General features: G+C 33.7%; 1 protein-coding gene across 2 annotated transcripts in view; it reads right to left on the bottom strand.

Moving 5' to 3' along the window:
- Positions 1 to 16,676, bottom strand: part of LOC124357535 (LARGE xylosyl- and glucuronyltransferase 2-like) — a 39,460-nt gene that overhangs the window by 8,645 nt on the left and 14,139 nt on the right. For both annotated transcript variants that reach the window (XM_046809425.1, XM_046809426.1), the window contains exons 7-14: positions 16,083 to 16,332; positions 14,847 to 15,014; positions 12,514 to 12,694; positions 12,015 to 12,139; positions 9,159 to 9,314; positions 8,272 to 8,451; positions 3,186 to 3,409; positions 1,690 to 1,825 (exon numbers count right to left, since the gene is read on the bottom strand). In XM_046809425.1, the coding sequence (XP_046665381.1) occupies positions 1,744 to 1,825; positions 3,186 to 3,409; positions 8,272 to 8,451; positions 9,159 to 9,314; positions 12,015 to 12,139; positions 12,514 to 12,694; positions 14,847 to 15,014; positions 16,083 to 16,332 (1,366 nt within the window). In that variant the 3' untranslated portion in view covers positions 1,690 to 1,743. The remainder of the gene's footprint in view (positions 1 to 1,689; positions 1,826 to 3,185; positions 3,410 to 8,271; positions 8,452 to 9,158; positions 9,315 to 12,014; positions 12,140 to 12,513; positions 12,695 to 14,846; positions 15,015 to 16,082; positions 16,333 to 16,676) is intronic.

Raw genomic sequence — 16,676 nt, 5'->3', positions numbered from 1 at the left:
TTGTGGACACTGGGTGTTTCCCATTGTAATTTATGCATTTAAGCTCGTTGTTGCACTGATCTTCTTAGTGACCCTTGTCTCTGTATCTGGAACACGTTTACTGGTGTGCCCAAATCACTGACAACGAAAACACGCCTGAGGGTTTTTGAAGTAGGGACATATGGAAAGGGATAAGTAGCCAGTTTTGATTGTCTATGGAGTTTGAGGGTTTGCAAATGTCAGTATCAGACCAGAGATAGGTCCTTTTTGAGCTGAACAATCCTGACAACGTCTGTTGCCATTGAGTCCTGTAACTCCTCTTTAATTTCATCTTCATTACATTCCATTAGGTCATGGCAGAAGATTATACCTTTGGTTGAGTTTAATGAAGCTTGAGTGGCTGAATAATAATTTGTGTCTGATCATAAAGGTTTATCATTTTGAGAAAATGTTTAGCTTGGCTGCAATTTGCAACTTCCACCAAGATAGTTCCATTTCTCGGCTTTCTTTAGGATTCATAGTTCCATTTCTCAGATTTAGGTTGACCCCACGATGCCACAAAAGCTTTATTTGTAAGGAATAAGCTAACCTTGGACAGGCATTTACTGTCTTCTTTATTGCTCACTATCAGAAATAGTGAAACAAGAATATTGTTGTTTCGTTAAGCATTCCTTCGATTTTGTTTTGCTTCAAGCTCACTTTCTGAGTTGGCGTTTTTTCTCTGAATTATTATGATCTCTGGTTACAACACACTGTATGCCCTAAAGATAAGGATGGAGTGGTGGTTGGGGTATTCATAAAGGTGGGGTCGTCAGTGCATCGTGAGCAATGGGCGGGCTGAGAAAAAAATAACGGGCATGCCCTCAAGTGATTGATAGGCCGTGGCATGACAGACTCCCCTGCCCCAATGCTGTTTCGTTTGACCGAGCCAGGTATTCGTGCATGCATGCAATCCTGGCCTGACAACTCACAGAGTCACTCCGATCACCGTTCACTCATGACTAAGGACCGAAGTCGCTGGCTTCTGAACCAACACACGTGACATGCCTCAGCACATCATCTCTCACTGACACCAGGAAGAGTTGCCAGCGTCGTCTTAAGGACTCCCAGCGTGCCATATACTGGAACACTCGATCAAGACTAAGAAGGAAAAGGAAAGAATAGGAGCAAGACTACTGGTATGTTCGGACTACAGTCGGAAGTAGAAGAGGGTCCCAAGGTTGGCCAGAAATAGAAAGTAGAGTAGAATCTCATTTCAAAAGGAAGTATAATGGAAGTTTCAGAGAAGGTAGCATGTCATAAGGAAGTGGAAGTAATGAGATACTTCAGCTCAGGTATCCCATGGTGACCATCCATGGACTCTTAAAGATTATGAGCCCCTGGGGGAAACGTAATTCGGTTTTTTAACAAATAAAAACATTAAGATAACAAATGTAGAAATACGTAAATCAAACAAGAAATAAACACCTATTTTTATTATGTTATCGAACTTGGATGAATTTAAGATTGAGTCAACAATTAATGAAGCTTCTATAATGTGTACAAAAGTTATTCATATCATTAACTACCAAATTCATTAATTTGGATGGACAGTTAAAATGGTTTTTAATACTTCAATACTTTATATGACATAAAAAATGTTTCTTTATGTATTAGACTAAACAAAAAATGACAAAAAAATTTAAATACTGCTATTGAAATCCCTATTACCTCTAGTAATCAAACAGTACAGAAGAGGCATTGGCCATCCTTGTTTAGTATGGATCAGCTGTCCTCAGTTTCAAAAACTCTTGAATACCGATGTCCCAACTCCTTCACAAACTCATTCTTCAAAATCTTCAAACATCTGTACACATATATACGTAATAATCAGAAACACATGTTAGAAGTACACATTAACAAAATAAGATGTAAGTGTTCATAATTTTTACGCTTCAAAAATCTCCACATGGTTATTGTAGCTATGCAAATGTTCAAGGCACTTATTATCACAGATGATGGGTTTTTTTTAACAGTACTGGGACTGATGATTTGGATTTTCATCATTTCTGAGAATCAAGGCATAGGAAAATTACACAGAGCATAATATTTAGTTTATATATAGATAATTTACTTCATATATTTTTTAGATCCTAATGGAACTGTATAAAAATAAGAAAAGTGGAAAGAAACATACTTTTTCACATCTAGTATGCGTTAAAGAATCTAAACTTCATGTTAGGGACCATCTGCAGGAAAAAGTAGAGCAAATTAAAATTTGTTCCACACAGGTGTTTTGTTAGTAAACAAGACCAGCCACAGGCAGGGTGTAACACTTTGATCTCAAAATCGAATGAAAACAATGTTAACATCATATAATTGTGTTAGCGACTTTCTGAAGCGAGTTCCATTTTTTCACTATGTACCTTCTATATTTTAATAATAGTGGACTACATATATTTCACCCCTCAAATTGCTTTCCTCTCCATGTGTTCCATAAACCAAATCAGTTTATAGTTTAATAGATCTGGCCTTCATTTCTTTTTACAATTATTTACTGGTTTGATTACATTAATCCTGATAGTTGGAGCAAATAAGGCTTTATAATAACTTCAACCACAAAAAACTTTGATTACACAAAAACACAAACAAAATAAAAGTACTGCAATAGTTTGGGGAGACTAATGTGCCATGCACAAAGTGCAGCCATAGCATTACATAGTTGTTGGAATATTCTAAATGTATAATTTACAAAACATTTACAAATACACAGAACTTTGAAATCAAAACTACCATGATATAAGTACTGTGAAAACAATTTTGATCAAAGTTCGGTCTTAAACTACTTACAGTTAGATATAGCATAGGTTAAAAACTTGTTTATGACCATAACTCTTTTTATCAGAAAATCAACTTGTACTGTATCGACTCTCCTTTTTATTCAGATTGGTAAGATTGTTACACAGCTCAGTGATTAATAAGGATTGCAGAATAAAGGTTAAAAGGGGATTGGCCTCACTTAAACAAAGTCAAAGTGTGCTAATTCTGTTTAGGAAAGCATCATGAAAATCCTAAAAAGTCTAAAAATGTCAATATCAATCAATGAACTATGACTCCTTACGCTAAAAGAAATTATGTTAACTTACTCACTTAAATTCATGATAATTCTTGATCACTTGAACTGAAATAAGTTAACTCTAGTCCATTAAAGAGAAAAGGACAGTTACCTCCGATACTGGGCAGAGCCCCTAAACTTGGCAATGTCAAAGCTAGGTGCATGAGGCATGTGGATAATGAAAGCGTTGGGGAGAACTATGAAGTCAAACCCCTGAGCCTCCAATTCCATGATGTGGGATACCTTGTTCCAGCCGAAGCCAACAAACCTGGTGTCATACTCAGGGATATCCTTGCGGACCACCACATACGGCTCATAGTCTGGCTCCCATTGAACCTGTAAATAATATAATGTTATGCTACAAATGTCACAAACATTTTGCCATCAACAATTACAACATATATCTAGAGCCAAGGTTAAAAAATGTATTAAAATAATAAATTATAATTGCAAATAAAAATAAATTTTATTTGCTTAGTATCATGAAATAAAAACTATTTGAATAAAAATGAAGAAGCTCTACTGTAATAAGTAGGTTTCCTATATACTGTTGCTCTGGAAGTTTCTTGTAGGCAGCACGGCTCAGGAGCACTTAAGCCAGTCAAACTGCATGTAGTTGATATAGTCAACTCTGAGAGTTTGGGGTTACTTTAACTTATACAACCGCATTTTCCAAGTTTTTATACAATGTCTTATGCTTCAAGACTCGTACCTGGATTGTCAAATTCAGTGTGATATTTTATGTACATAACATACAGGAAATAATTTTGACAAAATCCAAAACTGTTCTAAATTAATTTATTTTTGTTCTCCTTGCAGGGGACTTTATATTAAGGACCCAAATACCCATTCAACTTTGACAAGATTGAAATGAAAAATTCACATTGAATATTTAAAAATTGTAATTGTAAAATTGTAACAAAATAATATTTTTCCATTTAACCCTTATTATTATTATTATTATTGTTATTAAATATTACTTTCAAATATGGGAAACACTGAAAAATGTACTATGATTTAATTTGAGAGTTTTAGAAGTGAAATGTTAATTCATTTGATTATTTGCTTTTAATTGTGATTAGTGTTTAACCCTTTGAGTGCCACAGGTATTTTCCAAAGGCATATGCATAAAGTGCCACGCTGCTTTTCGCATATTTGTAAGCTTTTGGGAAAAAAGCTGTTGTAAAATAACTACCAAACAGATTTCCATAATTTTGTTGTTTTTTTTTCTTATTAACACTTTAACAGTATCATGATTTTTCATTCACTAACAGTATCATCCGGTCTCTCAGACCGGAAGTACTTTTATACACTTAAGTTTTAGTTTTGACTTGAATATCAAGATTTACTTCAATTTAGCATATAAATACATGTATCTGTGAATTAGAATTGATCATTAAAATTGCTTTAACATTTTTTAACTTGTACAATTTTTAAAATAATTTGTATGTATGTATATGGAAATGGAAATTGAAACAACGTTTTCAACAAAAAAAAAAAAACCACTTCTTTATTTATTTTTTAAAACAAATACTATTGAATATCAATATTAGTAAGTTTACATCAGTAAAATGGAAAATTTGTTTCAACTCAACAACACTTATATGGTCCTAAAGTCATATCTTTGTGGCGCAAGAAGTGCATACTTTCCTGCAACATTCCAGGCAGATTGGTTGGTCACATTTGATTGCATTTATAGTTTGTCTTCCTCTCCTTTACTGGTGGACACTTGGAGCAGGTTTTTCCTTTTTTCCAGTTTGTCACTTGGGATGCAGCCATTTTGGTTCTGGGGTTCTTGATTTCCAACATACTCTTGTATGGTAGCCCTGATGTCACGTGGTAGGTTTGGAATGTCTAGGCGTCTGCTCATATGTGGCTTTATGAGTTCCATGGCGAGGGTCTTTGATGAATTGGTATCTGTTAATAGGGGATTACCTCGAAATGAAAGATACAAGATAAAGGAGTTGACACAACTAATATCCAACATTTGATAGAAAACTGCTTGGGGCCATCTCCTTGTTCTCCGGCTAGATGAATAAATTGCACATTTCATGTCCAGCAGGTCAACCCCTGCTTTAGTTTTTATTATAGAAACATACAATTTCAGGGTTTGTTTTTTCTGTCCCCTGTTTTCAATGCTGTGGTGCATTGATGACACCAAGGGATTACCGCCTTATTCTTTTTTGGCACAACAGAAAGCAAAGTTGTATTGCCAGCAAATCCATACAGGGTTGATCCAACCTTTCTATCTGGGGATGGTAAAAATTCAGGAGGGATTTCTCTTTTGTTTTTCTTCATAAGTACCTACGTATGTCAATGATCGGTCACCAAGGGCATCAACACACTCAATAGAGGTAAAATAGTTGTCTCCTGTAACGTTTCTGTTACTATTTTCAATCCCCTTGCACAATCGAATAACCGATTGTGTTGGTTTTCCAAGTTGTCTTTCTTCTGCACTCAGTCGATTCCATCGGTGTCTTTCCCTCTGTAAATGTAGGCATTTACTAAATACGAAGATAAAGAATCTGTCAAGCACATTATTTTGATTCCGTATTTTTTTTTAGGCTTTTTAGGCATGTAAACTCGGAACTTGCATTGGCCCCGGAAAGGGGACCAGCATCTCATCAACAGTGACATTAGGTCCAGGTTACATACAAATCTTTACAATTATTTATAAATTGCTGAAATATTTCACTTATGGGGGCAGCAGGGTCAGCTCTTTTCCTTATTTCCCTAGTTTGTTCATTATCAAAACGTTAAACATGCCAGCAACACTTCAAACCTTTTTCCCGTTATCGTTGCTCTATATACTGGCCTGCTTGTAATGTCTTTGTTGAATATAGATTTTACATTTTCATGAGAAGATCTTGTAACTGAATGCAGTATAATTAGGCCTAACAGAGCCCTCAATTCCCAACATATCAGTGTCTTTGTACTGACTGTTTTTTGTACCTTTCAGCAATATTGGCTCGAATGGACTGTATTTTTTTTATTAGTTTGTACTAAAATTTCATTCAACATTTCAGGAGTAAAATAACTGTCCCATACCTGTAATTTATTTGGGGCTTGACCTAAGTCTCGAGCTCTTCTTGTCGGACCGGGAAAGTGGTCCTCTCAAAATGTTGTGTTGGGGTGTTCGTCTTTGTTTGTTTTCTTCACTTTTGCGCCAAATAATGTCGTCTTTACCCCAGAAGAATTCAGACTCCCCCTCCGGAAGAATAAAATTTTCCACTGTATAGTGCATTTCACCTTCATCATCTAATTGAGGTTCGTCATCTAAAATACTTCCGTCACTAGATTCACTGTCAGCATGTGAATGCACATAATCAGGATCCTGATCTGAATCGTCCGCGTCTTCGTCACTTTCTTCCTCTCCATTGTTGTAAAGGAGGTGAAAAATACGTTCATTGTAGTCTGTATCATTCACCCTTAGATCCCTAGAATGAGCCATACGAAACACAAAATAGAAAAAGAACTAAAAAACAATAACTATATACAATAATATTTACAACCACAAAACTTCAAACGTAATGCGTATCATCCGGTATCGGAGGCCGGGGACTCACCAGACACTAAGCGTATTGTCCGGTACAGGAGACCGTAACCAAAACAATAAAACACTGCTACGTGTCGAAGCAGAGCTCAAGGCCAACTGAGCGACTAGACATAAATAACGGTCGGGAGCTACTTGACAGCTACTAAGTGGGGGGGAAAACAGTCAGACAATCAGGTGTGCCAATTTCGTAACATTAAAATACCCGCCCGGTCTCAGAGACCGGTGATACGGTTAAAGTGTTAAATGCAGAATATGATACATATCGTTACAAATAAAATTTGATTTATAAAAATTTCAGTATTTATAAAAAGTTTTTTACTTTTGTATACAAAGTTAAGTTTCGACCTAATTTGTGTGTACACGGTATTTTTAAGATTTTTTTTCTTTATACCATGATAAAGGCCATATAATTCTAAATAAAACCCATGTGTAATATCTTATTCTAGAATTTTAAAAAACATGGCATTATATGGATTAACAAAATGCTGTCCGGTACCGACATTTTATAAACTGTACTTCATTTGTTAGAGTTTAGAAATTACTTAGTAATGATGTAATTTTACCAATAAATCTAATAAAACATCAATATAACACAAATGAATATGATTAGTAAATGTAGAAACAAATACTTGCTAACATATTTACATAAAAGTTTACATTTACTAAATAATAACCCTAATAATATTTACACTGAAAATTCACGTTTTTCGCTTGGACACAACTCAAATCACTACATTACTTTTGTAAATAAATACAGTAAAATACTGTATAAGTTACTATTCTATTTAGTATTTACTCAAATGCTTGGTTATCGGCACATAAACAACAAGAAAGGCCGTTACGCAACACGGTACTCGTCCGCTATGACGCGTGACTGGAAGACAGAATCATCGCACAGGTACTTCGGTATTATCACAGCGCACTATTTTTGGACGAGTTTTCCTTATCAGAGATCAAAATAAACTTCATTATAAGTTCCTTCTTCCATAATGAATCGAAAAATACTCGATGAGTCATACTTCCTATCTCCAAATCGTCTCCAAATAGACATACGAATGACCTGACATTTTCGAATAATGAAACGTTGTTGTTATAGTTTTTTATTTCTTTGATTGTCGTAATAACTTGTTAATTCCAAAATAGGTTAAATAAAGTCAGTTGTTTTTAATACTATAATTTATTTTGCCGATAAGAAAAACTCATCCAAAAATAGTGGCTTCTTGATAAGTACCCAAACAACATAAGTTTCACGGATAAAGTAGTAGAGAAACAACATAAAACTCGTATTTATTGATAGTTTGGAACCTATTGAATACAGCTGTCTGGTTATTTGGCCAAAATAATCTTGTATATATAAAATATTATCGAAATACGAAACGTCAAAATTGGCAATGCTGGAACTTTATGCACTTTTCGTACAGTCAAAATTAGCGACGCTGTGGCACTCAAAGGGTTAATATACTTTAAAACTAGAATTCTTTGACTGATTAGAAATTCTTAGTATTATTAATGGATATTTTACCTAAATTTAAGTTGATTGTAATTGTTTAAATGATAATTTTGTAAACTACGATCTTAATTTTGCGTTGGATAACTTTCTTCATCTTTTCAAATAATAAATAGTAGAGTTGAATGTACAAACCCTATAAGGCGTGGTAGCTGAACGCCACTTGGCATAGTTGGTAGGTGCGTGACCCTTGGTCCAGACATGGTAACGAAATGTGAAGAGTGTGCCCATGTCCAGCATACGCAGCAGTTCAGCTTTACTTCGAGGGAAACTGGTGCGGTAACGCTGTGTCTCGAAGGCTGGCACAACCAACGCCTGAAACATTTATTTATGTAATCATGATACACTCTAGCTTATTATATTCTTAGTAACAGACAATACAGGAATCAGTATCAAATTCAGGACTGAGAAGTAAGACCACAATTTTGGTATCGAAACAGGAACTGAATTATTTTATTATCAGCCACTCCCTACTGTACTTTAAAAAAATATTTTAGTCCTTATATAATCACTTCATACGCGTTTGCTGATGTACTTAATCTTGCTCCCATCATATTCAGTATAGAAGAATGAAAAAAAAAAGGCTAAAAAGCCTGACTTGGTTTTCGGGTGAAAATGTTTTTAAACCACTACATTAAAAAAATTGGTTTTAGGTTGAAATTAAAGAAGTCCTGGTGCTGAGAAATCCAGATTGTGTGGTCCAGTACACAATTACATTGGTGAATATACTACTACATTATTAAAATGCCAAAAATGTAAAAAGCCTGAAATTCATGGTGAGATCTTTGAAGATAATAATGAAAGCATTATACACATTGAAATTGTGCAGAACAAAGAGGTGACCTTTGGGGCTATTCCCATAATTAATTACTTTAGGTATTGACCAAACTGTATGCAGATATCATGCATTGGCACACGTTCCCTTCTTATTTGTATGATACAAACTTTAATTTCTAAACATAATGACATATATATTTAACAAATCATAATGTATTCCACAGTTCCAGAAGTAGAAATTTTACCTTCTTTGAAGATTCCAAGTCAAGAGACTGAATAGATTTCTTCAAGTACGTGTAGAGACCAAACATCGGCAGAAAATCTATATCAGTGAGGAACACATAAGGTGTGTTAACCTGCTGCAGGGCCACGTTACGGAGTAGATTTACTGGATAGAAATCCTAAACATAGACATAGGGTTACTACGAATTAATCATTGCTCCACTTGATTATTGTTTTGAAATAACATACTTTAATGTTATTTACAGATAACATTGTTCTTATAAAAGAAATGAAATGAAAAATGTCTTTATTGAATACAACGTAAAACATATTCAATTGGCGAGGTTAGGACTATTAAGTCCTCTCTTACACCTAACCATAAATTAATAAACTCACTATACTATTACCGTAAAACAAGAGCCACAATACAGTTTACATTACTATTTTACATTCAAAAATTATAATCTCTATTTATATAAAGTAATAAAATGAAATAAAGGTTCTGTATGAAACTAAAAATAAATAAATAGAATAAAACTTACAAGGAAATTAACAGACATTCATAAAGCCATCGTCCCATACCCTATGCCACGATATCGTCAACCCAACAAGGCCCAAAACAGATGGTCCCTAAGCACCCCCCGAAACCGTTCCCGACTACGAATACCTCTGATATAATCCGGGAGATTATTCCAGAGCTGACAATCAAAGAGACTGTGAATGATTTACTGTAAATAGAGGATCTATGAACAGGAATAGATAACAGAGAGGCTCCACGTCGAGTATTCCAACTGCTTGTTTCAGAAATGAAAGAAAAGCGTTCAGACAGATAGGAAGGGGAATAATCGTTATACAAAATAGAATGTAACATGCTAAGAATGTGGAACTGACGGAGTAGATTCAACTTTAACAGATGTAAGTGATTGATGAAGGGTGTTATATGGTCATATCGTCTAAGGTTGAAGATAAAGCGAACACAATAATTTTGAGCACGTTGTAATCTGTCCGAAAGCTCAACCGTCATGTCATTTATAACTTCGATACAGTAATTGAAATGGCAGAAAATCAGAGTCTTCACTAGCATTACTTTCAAATTCAAGGGTAAATAAATAGCAAATTGCTTAATACTATGAATACTAGCAAATACCCTGCCACAAGTCTCAGTAACATTATCGGCCCAACTAACAGTTTTTGTAATAGTCAGTCCAAGATTTTTGACCTTGTCACTGTATGAAAGAGGACGACCGTTCAATATGAGTATAGGAGAGTTGTTCAAGTCGATACCACTCAGAAGTCTGTAAGTTCTAATAAGAATAGTTTGAGTAGTGATAAATATCTGGGTTTGAAGATTATATTAATATTTATAATTTGATTTCAGTAAATTAACTGATCTCAAAAAACATCTTTCATAGTAATTTACATTACATTTTTATAAATAACATCACAGTTCACATGAATTAAACATTATATTACATTGTGAACCAATTATAGAAACAACTAAATGTAACAGATTATTTTATTAAAGACAAAAGATAATTTTTAAAAGGAAAGGCTGAAATAATTTTGAACTGTATTTTGTTCATTACCAAAAAGCCATCATCGTCTGTGCAGAGATTTTATTAATCAAAGTAAAAGAGAGAGTTGGTACGAAAAAAGGATGAAAGCACTGGTTAGAAGAATTTCAAATCGAGTTCTCTCTAATTCAGACTTAAAGTTTGACACCTTTAACCGTGCATCCACTGTCTCTCCCAATAAGATATCGTACACATTCGTGCTTGCAATAAAGCTACAGTTATTATGTTTACAATTTAAATTCCACACTACACCTTGATATAAAACTGTTGATGGAAGAAGTACATTTATTTTAGAGTTTAAATCTGTTTAATATTTTGAAACTCTGAAAAGGACACCTTCTTTGTACATTTAGCAGCTGTGTACATTCTGAGGTGAGCAAATGATTTGAAGTTCCTTGGGAAATAGAGCCAATCCATTCAATTGAGTTAATACAATTCTCTGAGCTCACAACAGTCAATTGAATTGACATGCTCTTGTCTACTATCTCTTCTCATATGGCTTTTGTTTAGAGCCTGTTGTTCTGTTTGTGAACAAACTAAATATTATTGACTAGAGGTTCCTTAGGAATTAGAATCCATCCATTCAATTGAGTTAATAAAATTCCCTGAGCTCACGACAGTCCATTGAACTGACATGCTCCTGTCCACTCTCTTCTCCACATTGTTATTTTTTAGAGCCTGTTGATCTGTTTGTGAACAAACTAAACATAACTAACTTGATAGGCACCTTGAGAAGTAATAGTCTGAGCTAATTTAAGTGCTGATGTGATGTCAATGGACTCTTTGTTATCAAATTTAAATACAAGTTTATCTAACAAATAAGGCAAAAAAGAGCCAAAGTAGTCCTGTTCATTATCCATCTCATCCTCTCACTAGTTTTGTAATCTATGATTATACTGATTTTTTAGAATTTTTGCTGTTACTGAATACAGACTTCCACTCCTTTGCATAAATCAATAACTGGATTACCTATGCACTAATTTAATTAATCTGTCCTGGCCTCTACATGTTGCTACATAAGTTATCATCAAGGACATATCTTCTAATTATGTTATCAATGTAATTTTTTTATAGTAATTGTAACTTGGTGCACTCATATATATTTATTATTTTACTAACAACTAAAACGGATTAAAACAGAACTGGTAATTAGGATAAATTACATTTTACTTATTACTTTTTAATAGACTGACCTAAAGTTTGACAATGTAAACAATTAAAAAAGCATGAAAAATGTTTAAAATTTTTGTGAAAAACTAAGGTTGCCTCTACTTTAACTTACTTAGATGTAAACTGTAAACATACCCCTTCCTTGTAGACTATGTGATAGCCTATGTTCTTCCTGTCCTTGAGGACTTCTGAACTGAGAGCATAACTGAGGAACTGCTGGGCCTCTGCGTCTGACATGTAGAGAGTCAGGCTGATTGGACCTGCACAGCAAGTTAATAGAGAGAACAAAATTATATACAAACAAAATATATTTAAAAAAGAGAATATAAGTTTACTATGTACAATACACACATATAATAATCAATTTATTACTTCACAGGTTTAAATCATACTGAAATAATAATGCCATGCCATTTGATCAACAAACAGGTAACAAAGTAACAGGTTCTTAATGAATGTATGAATGTTATGTTATTATATAATATTAACATTATATATATATATATATTTATATTTATATATATATATATATATATATATATATATATATATATATATATATATATATATATATATATATATTGTTTAATGTCTATGGGTAAAATGAACAAAGTGAAATAATAACTAAACCAACCGTCCCAGTGTTTACACAGCATTTCCACCATCTGTAGGCGGTCCATGGACAGCTGAGCCACAAGGGTGACATCACTACCATCTGTTGATGGTTCAAAGTCATAGTCCAGGAAGTACAGATGAGTACGCAGTCGATTTACTCTGGCACGCCGGAACTCGTAGCAGGGGTCTTCTTCATTTAACTAAAAATAACAACATTTAGGGCCAATCACTAGAGATAAATACGCAATCGATTTACCCTGGCATGTCGGAACTCTTAGCAGTGGTCTTCATTCAACTAAAAATAACAAAAGTCTGTGAATTCATTTCGATCTTAATAGATCTCAATATTTCACACCAAAGTTCAACCCTCTAAGTTTACTCATTCTAAAGTTATTGTGTACACAAATGGAGACACACAAAAAGACAAAAATCTGATTTCATTATCAATTGATAGGAGGGAATCACCCAAACGCTAGCCAATTAAACTTTGAAATTTTAAACACGTGAATACATTTTTTGGGGGCAAACCTAGACTTTACACTCAATAAATTTATTGCAACATTTCCTTGTACATCTTCTGCATGTAAGCAGAACCAATCTAAGTTCACTTGTGTCTATAAAACCATGCAAACTAACAAAAATTGAATTATTCAATGACAAATATCTATTGATTTTCAGGTAGCAAAAGGTATTCTATTTGTTTCAAGGGCACTATCCTAGGCATATGTAATCAATTATATGAGTGTTTATTATGTAAATAGTAAATTGCATACTAAACTTTTGAACTACCATTAATAAGATCCATGCTCTACTCATCCAATTTCCACCAGTAATTCCAGTCAATGTAACAGTACCAAGCTTGGTGTTAAGTATCATATGTGTTGATGAGTTACTTAGACATATCATATGATTAACCTTCACAATATTTTCTGTTTACTATTTGTTTATTCTGAGCTTTTCTGGTGCCAATACGACTAATGTAATCAAAGTCAGACAGAAATTGAGACTCCCAATGAATTAATTTGTGTGCCATTTTCAGAACCAATGTAGGATTAGTAGAGGTAGAGTTTTATCCAAAATTCCTAACCCTCTAGGTCAACTCGTTCAACAATTATTATGCGTACAAAGAAGAAAAATCGGATTTTACTAAAAAATCAGTAAACAATGTGGTTTTTGTTGTTTAGTACGTGTCTCAACCAGCAATCAATGGAACTAACAATTCATTTAATGTACTACTTCCAGTTTATGCATTAAACTAATTTATTTGCCATATAACTAATTATGCATTTTCTAAAACTAGTCTAAGTTTGGCATGTTTTGGTTATCTCAAAATTTTGAATTTGTTTATGTAACTACCGTTTTTAGGTACAGCCCTATCTTTTGTTTTTTGCAATGAGAATTTCCAATTTTTATATACCATAACATTTTTTATATTTATGTTTGGTAAGTGTTATATTTCAAAGTGTTTTTTATTTCATCATGAACAAAATTTTACCACCACATACAGACATGTTAACAGTAAAAAATATGTTGTATGGATTTTAGCATAAAAGTACAATGGGAATCATCCAAAAAAACAGCCTACAAGAGAAAAACCACATGCTAGTTCAAGGGATCAAATTCAAATTCAAAATATATTCATTTATATTATGCACATGATTACAATAAATAGGGTCACCTACAACTAAGTTAGTTTAATAATTAAGTAATGTAGCTTTCATAGCATTGTCATTCTATAAAATTCTTGAAAGGGTAAAATGCATTTTGAATTAAATGTTCTATTAAGTTTAGGCTAAACTTCTTAATGTCTTATTATTATTACTATTGGAACTGGGTTTAGAAACTTTATTCCAGCATAAGAATTTAGTTGTGTTAAATATCCAATTTATGCTGAGGTAAAACTAATTGCTTCTTATTCCTAGTGTTGAGAATATTTAAATATGTGTAAAAAAGATTCATTTGCAAATGTTGAGTTAAGCTCCATTTCACTTTCTTTTTAGTGCAGCTTCTGAAATCTGACTCTATCACAGACTTCACTCCTGGAATCTGAAATCATGTTTGTATTTTTTTGGATCTCTTCAGAAGATTTAGTCTGTGACAGCATAAGATTTAAGACGCTACACTAAGTAGAAGTTGAAATGAAAATGAACTCATCATTCACATTGAATCAACCCTTCCCAACATAGCACTACCAAGATACCTTGACCTAACATAAAATTATATTTTTAACGTTGTTACAATAGTATAAACTAGTTTTTAAGCTAATTTTGACAAATATTCTGTATTTATAATTCATAATTCAAGTTCACTGTATCTGTATCTGTATCTGTAATGAAAAGAATTTGAGTTTACCTTACTGAGCTCGCGATCCTTGAGTGAAGTCTTGGTGATGTTGCAACCAAACAGTTCCCGTCGGAGTAAATTGCCATCATATTCCAAAAATGTTAAATACAAGTTACGAAAGAATTCCACGTGTTTGTTCTTTACTTTAAGTTTGCTTGGAGAATTCCAGTGTATCACCTAGAAATTAAAAGAAAGACTTTTAAAATTCAATGATTTGTAACACAAATTATGAGAAACCCATACAGTAATATCTAAGTATTTGGAAGAGTTGAAGACAAACTGTTTTTGAGAGTAGGAAAGATACAACATTCTTCAGAGTTTCCATGATATGAGGGATAATAAATAATGCTACATGACCCCCTAAAAAGTTGTTCAATACAGAAACAATAAAAAATCTGTTAAAGCTCTTTTTTTAGATTTTTTAACACCCTGTACTTAACGGCAAGATAAATTAAAAACCTTTTTTTGAAATGATCTGTTTCAAGAGACCTTTAAACTGAGGTATCACACACCCCACCTTAACATTTAAAAATTTCCCACCCCCCCCCCCCCACAAAACTACCCCTTACTAATTTTTGGGAGGTTTAGTTGAAACAGAGTTTCTATCTTCACTTGTTATACTGCTACAATCAGTGGCCCAGGTGGGTTCACCCTGTATAGATAACTAAACTTGATGGGATAGTTGTAGTACTGTTTGATTGAATAAGGCTTTAACCCTCCAAGCCTTACTAAGTGATCACTTTCAAGTAATTTATGTGGCCCATTTTCAAGCTTATGATATAGTTTTTTAAAATTTTATATAAATACAAAAATGTGTATAATATTATCTATTATACATAACGTTTTTTCCAGAAAACCATGATTTGTTAGGCAAAGAAAACAAAATAGTAATAATTTTTTGGGTATGCTATGTGTCATAGTGTAAACCTGTGTTAATTTACATCATGGAGGTGAAGGATTCAGGAAGATAGATGAGTAGTAAAGATCACTTGATTGTTGGATCAAGTCGATGTCCCATCACTAGTTATTATATCATTACAGCTGGCAACACCGAGCTACAACCTAGGCTTGTATTGATACATCTTGTACTATAGTATGCACTGTATTATCTGTCTGACATCAGTAATTACTAAACTATCTCAACTGAAAACACTTGATCAAAGACTAATGTTGAAGATCCATTTCAGATATATACGACTGATATACAAACAATAGTTCCACACAGGACTAAATGAATGAACTGACCTTAAGATCGGTAACCTCTGTGTAGCAAAGTTCACTGCGGGTGTTATCACTGAGTTGCACATTCCACTGACATGGCAGGTTGTACACAAGGTAAGGATGCTGCTTGATGATAGCATTAAATATGTCCTGATCAGCCAGACTGGTGGTGTAATGTGTCATGAGGTCCTTCTCTGCGATGAGTCGCCACAACTGCCCCCAGCCCAGCTCTCTTAGACGCTTTAACTCCAACAATATCACTCCCGTGTTATACCTGCAATGGTGAACATTTCAAATGATATTTGAAGTCACTGACACATATAACTAATAATAGACTTATTAACTTTATTATTAACTTATTTTTTGTGTTATTCCCAAGTTAACACATAGAAGTTTACACTTGAACCAGAAACAGGTGCCATTGTTCCAGGAGAAATCCCCGTGGCCATGACACATTGATGACCCAGAAAAAAAGTCACTTAGAATAACTAGAACACATTAATTTGTCCATTGAGCCCAATTTAGATTGATTAGAATATTTACATTATATTCACTGTACATTAATTATCAGTGGTTCATATATTTCAGATCAAATCTAAAAAACTACATACAAGAAGT

This window comes from Homalodisca vitripennis, chromosome 3 (assembly GCF_021130785.1).
Source record: "Homalodisca vitripennis isolate AUS2020 chromosome 3, UT_GWSS_2.1, whole genome shotgun sequence".
NCBI classification, from domain to species: Eukaryota; Metazoa; Arthropoda; class Insecta; order Hemiptera; family Cicadellidae; genus Homalodisca; species Homalodisca vitripennis.
The sequence above is the reverse complement of the archived record's forward strand: the minus strand, read 5'-3'. Positions and strand labels throughout refer to the sequence as shown.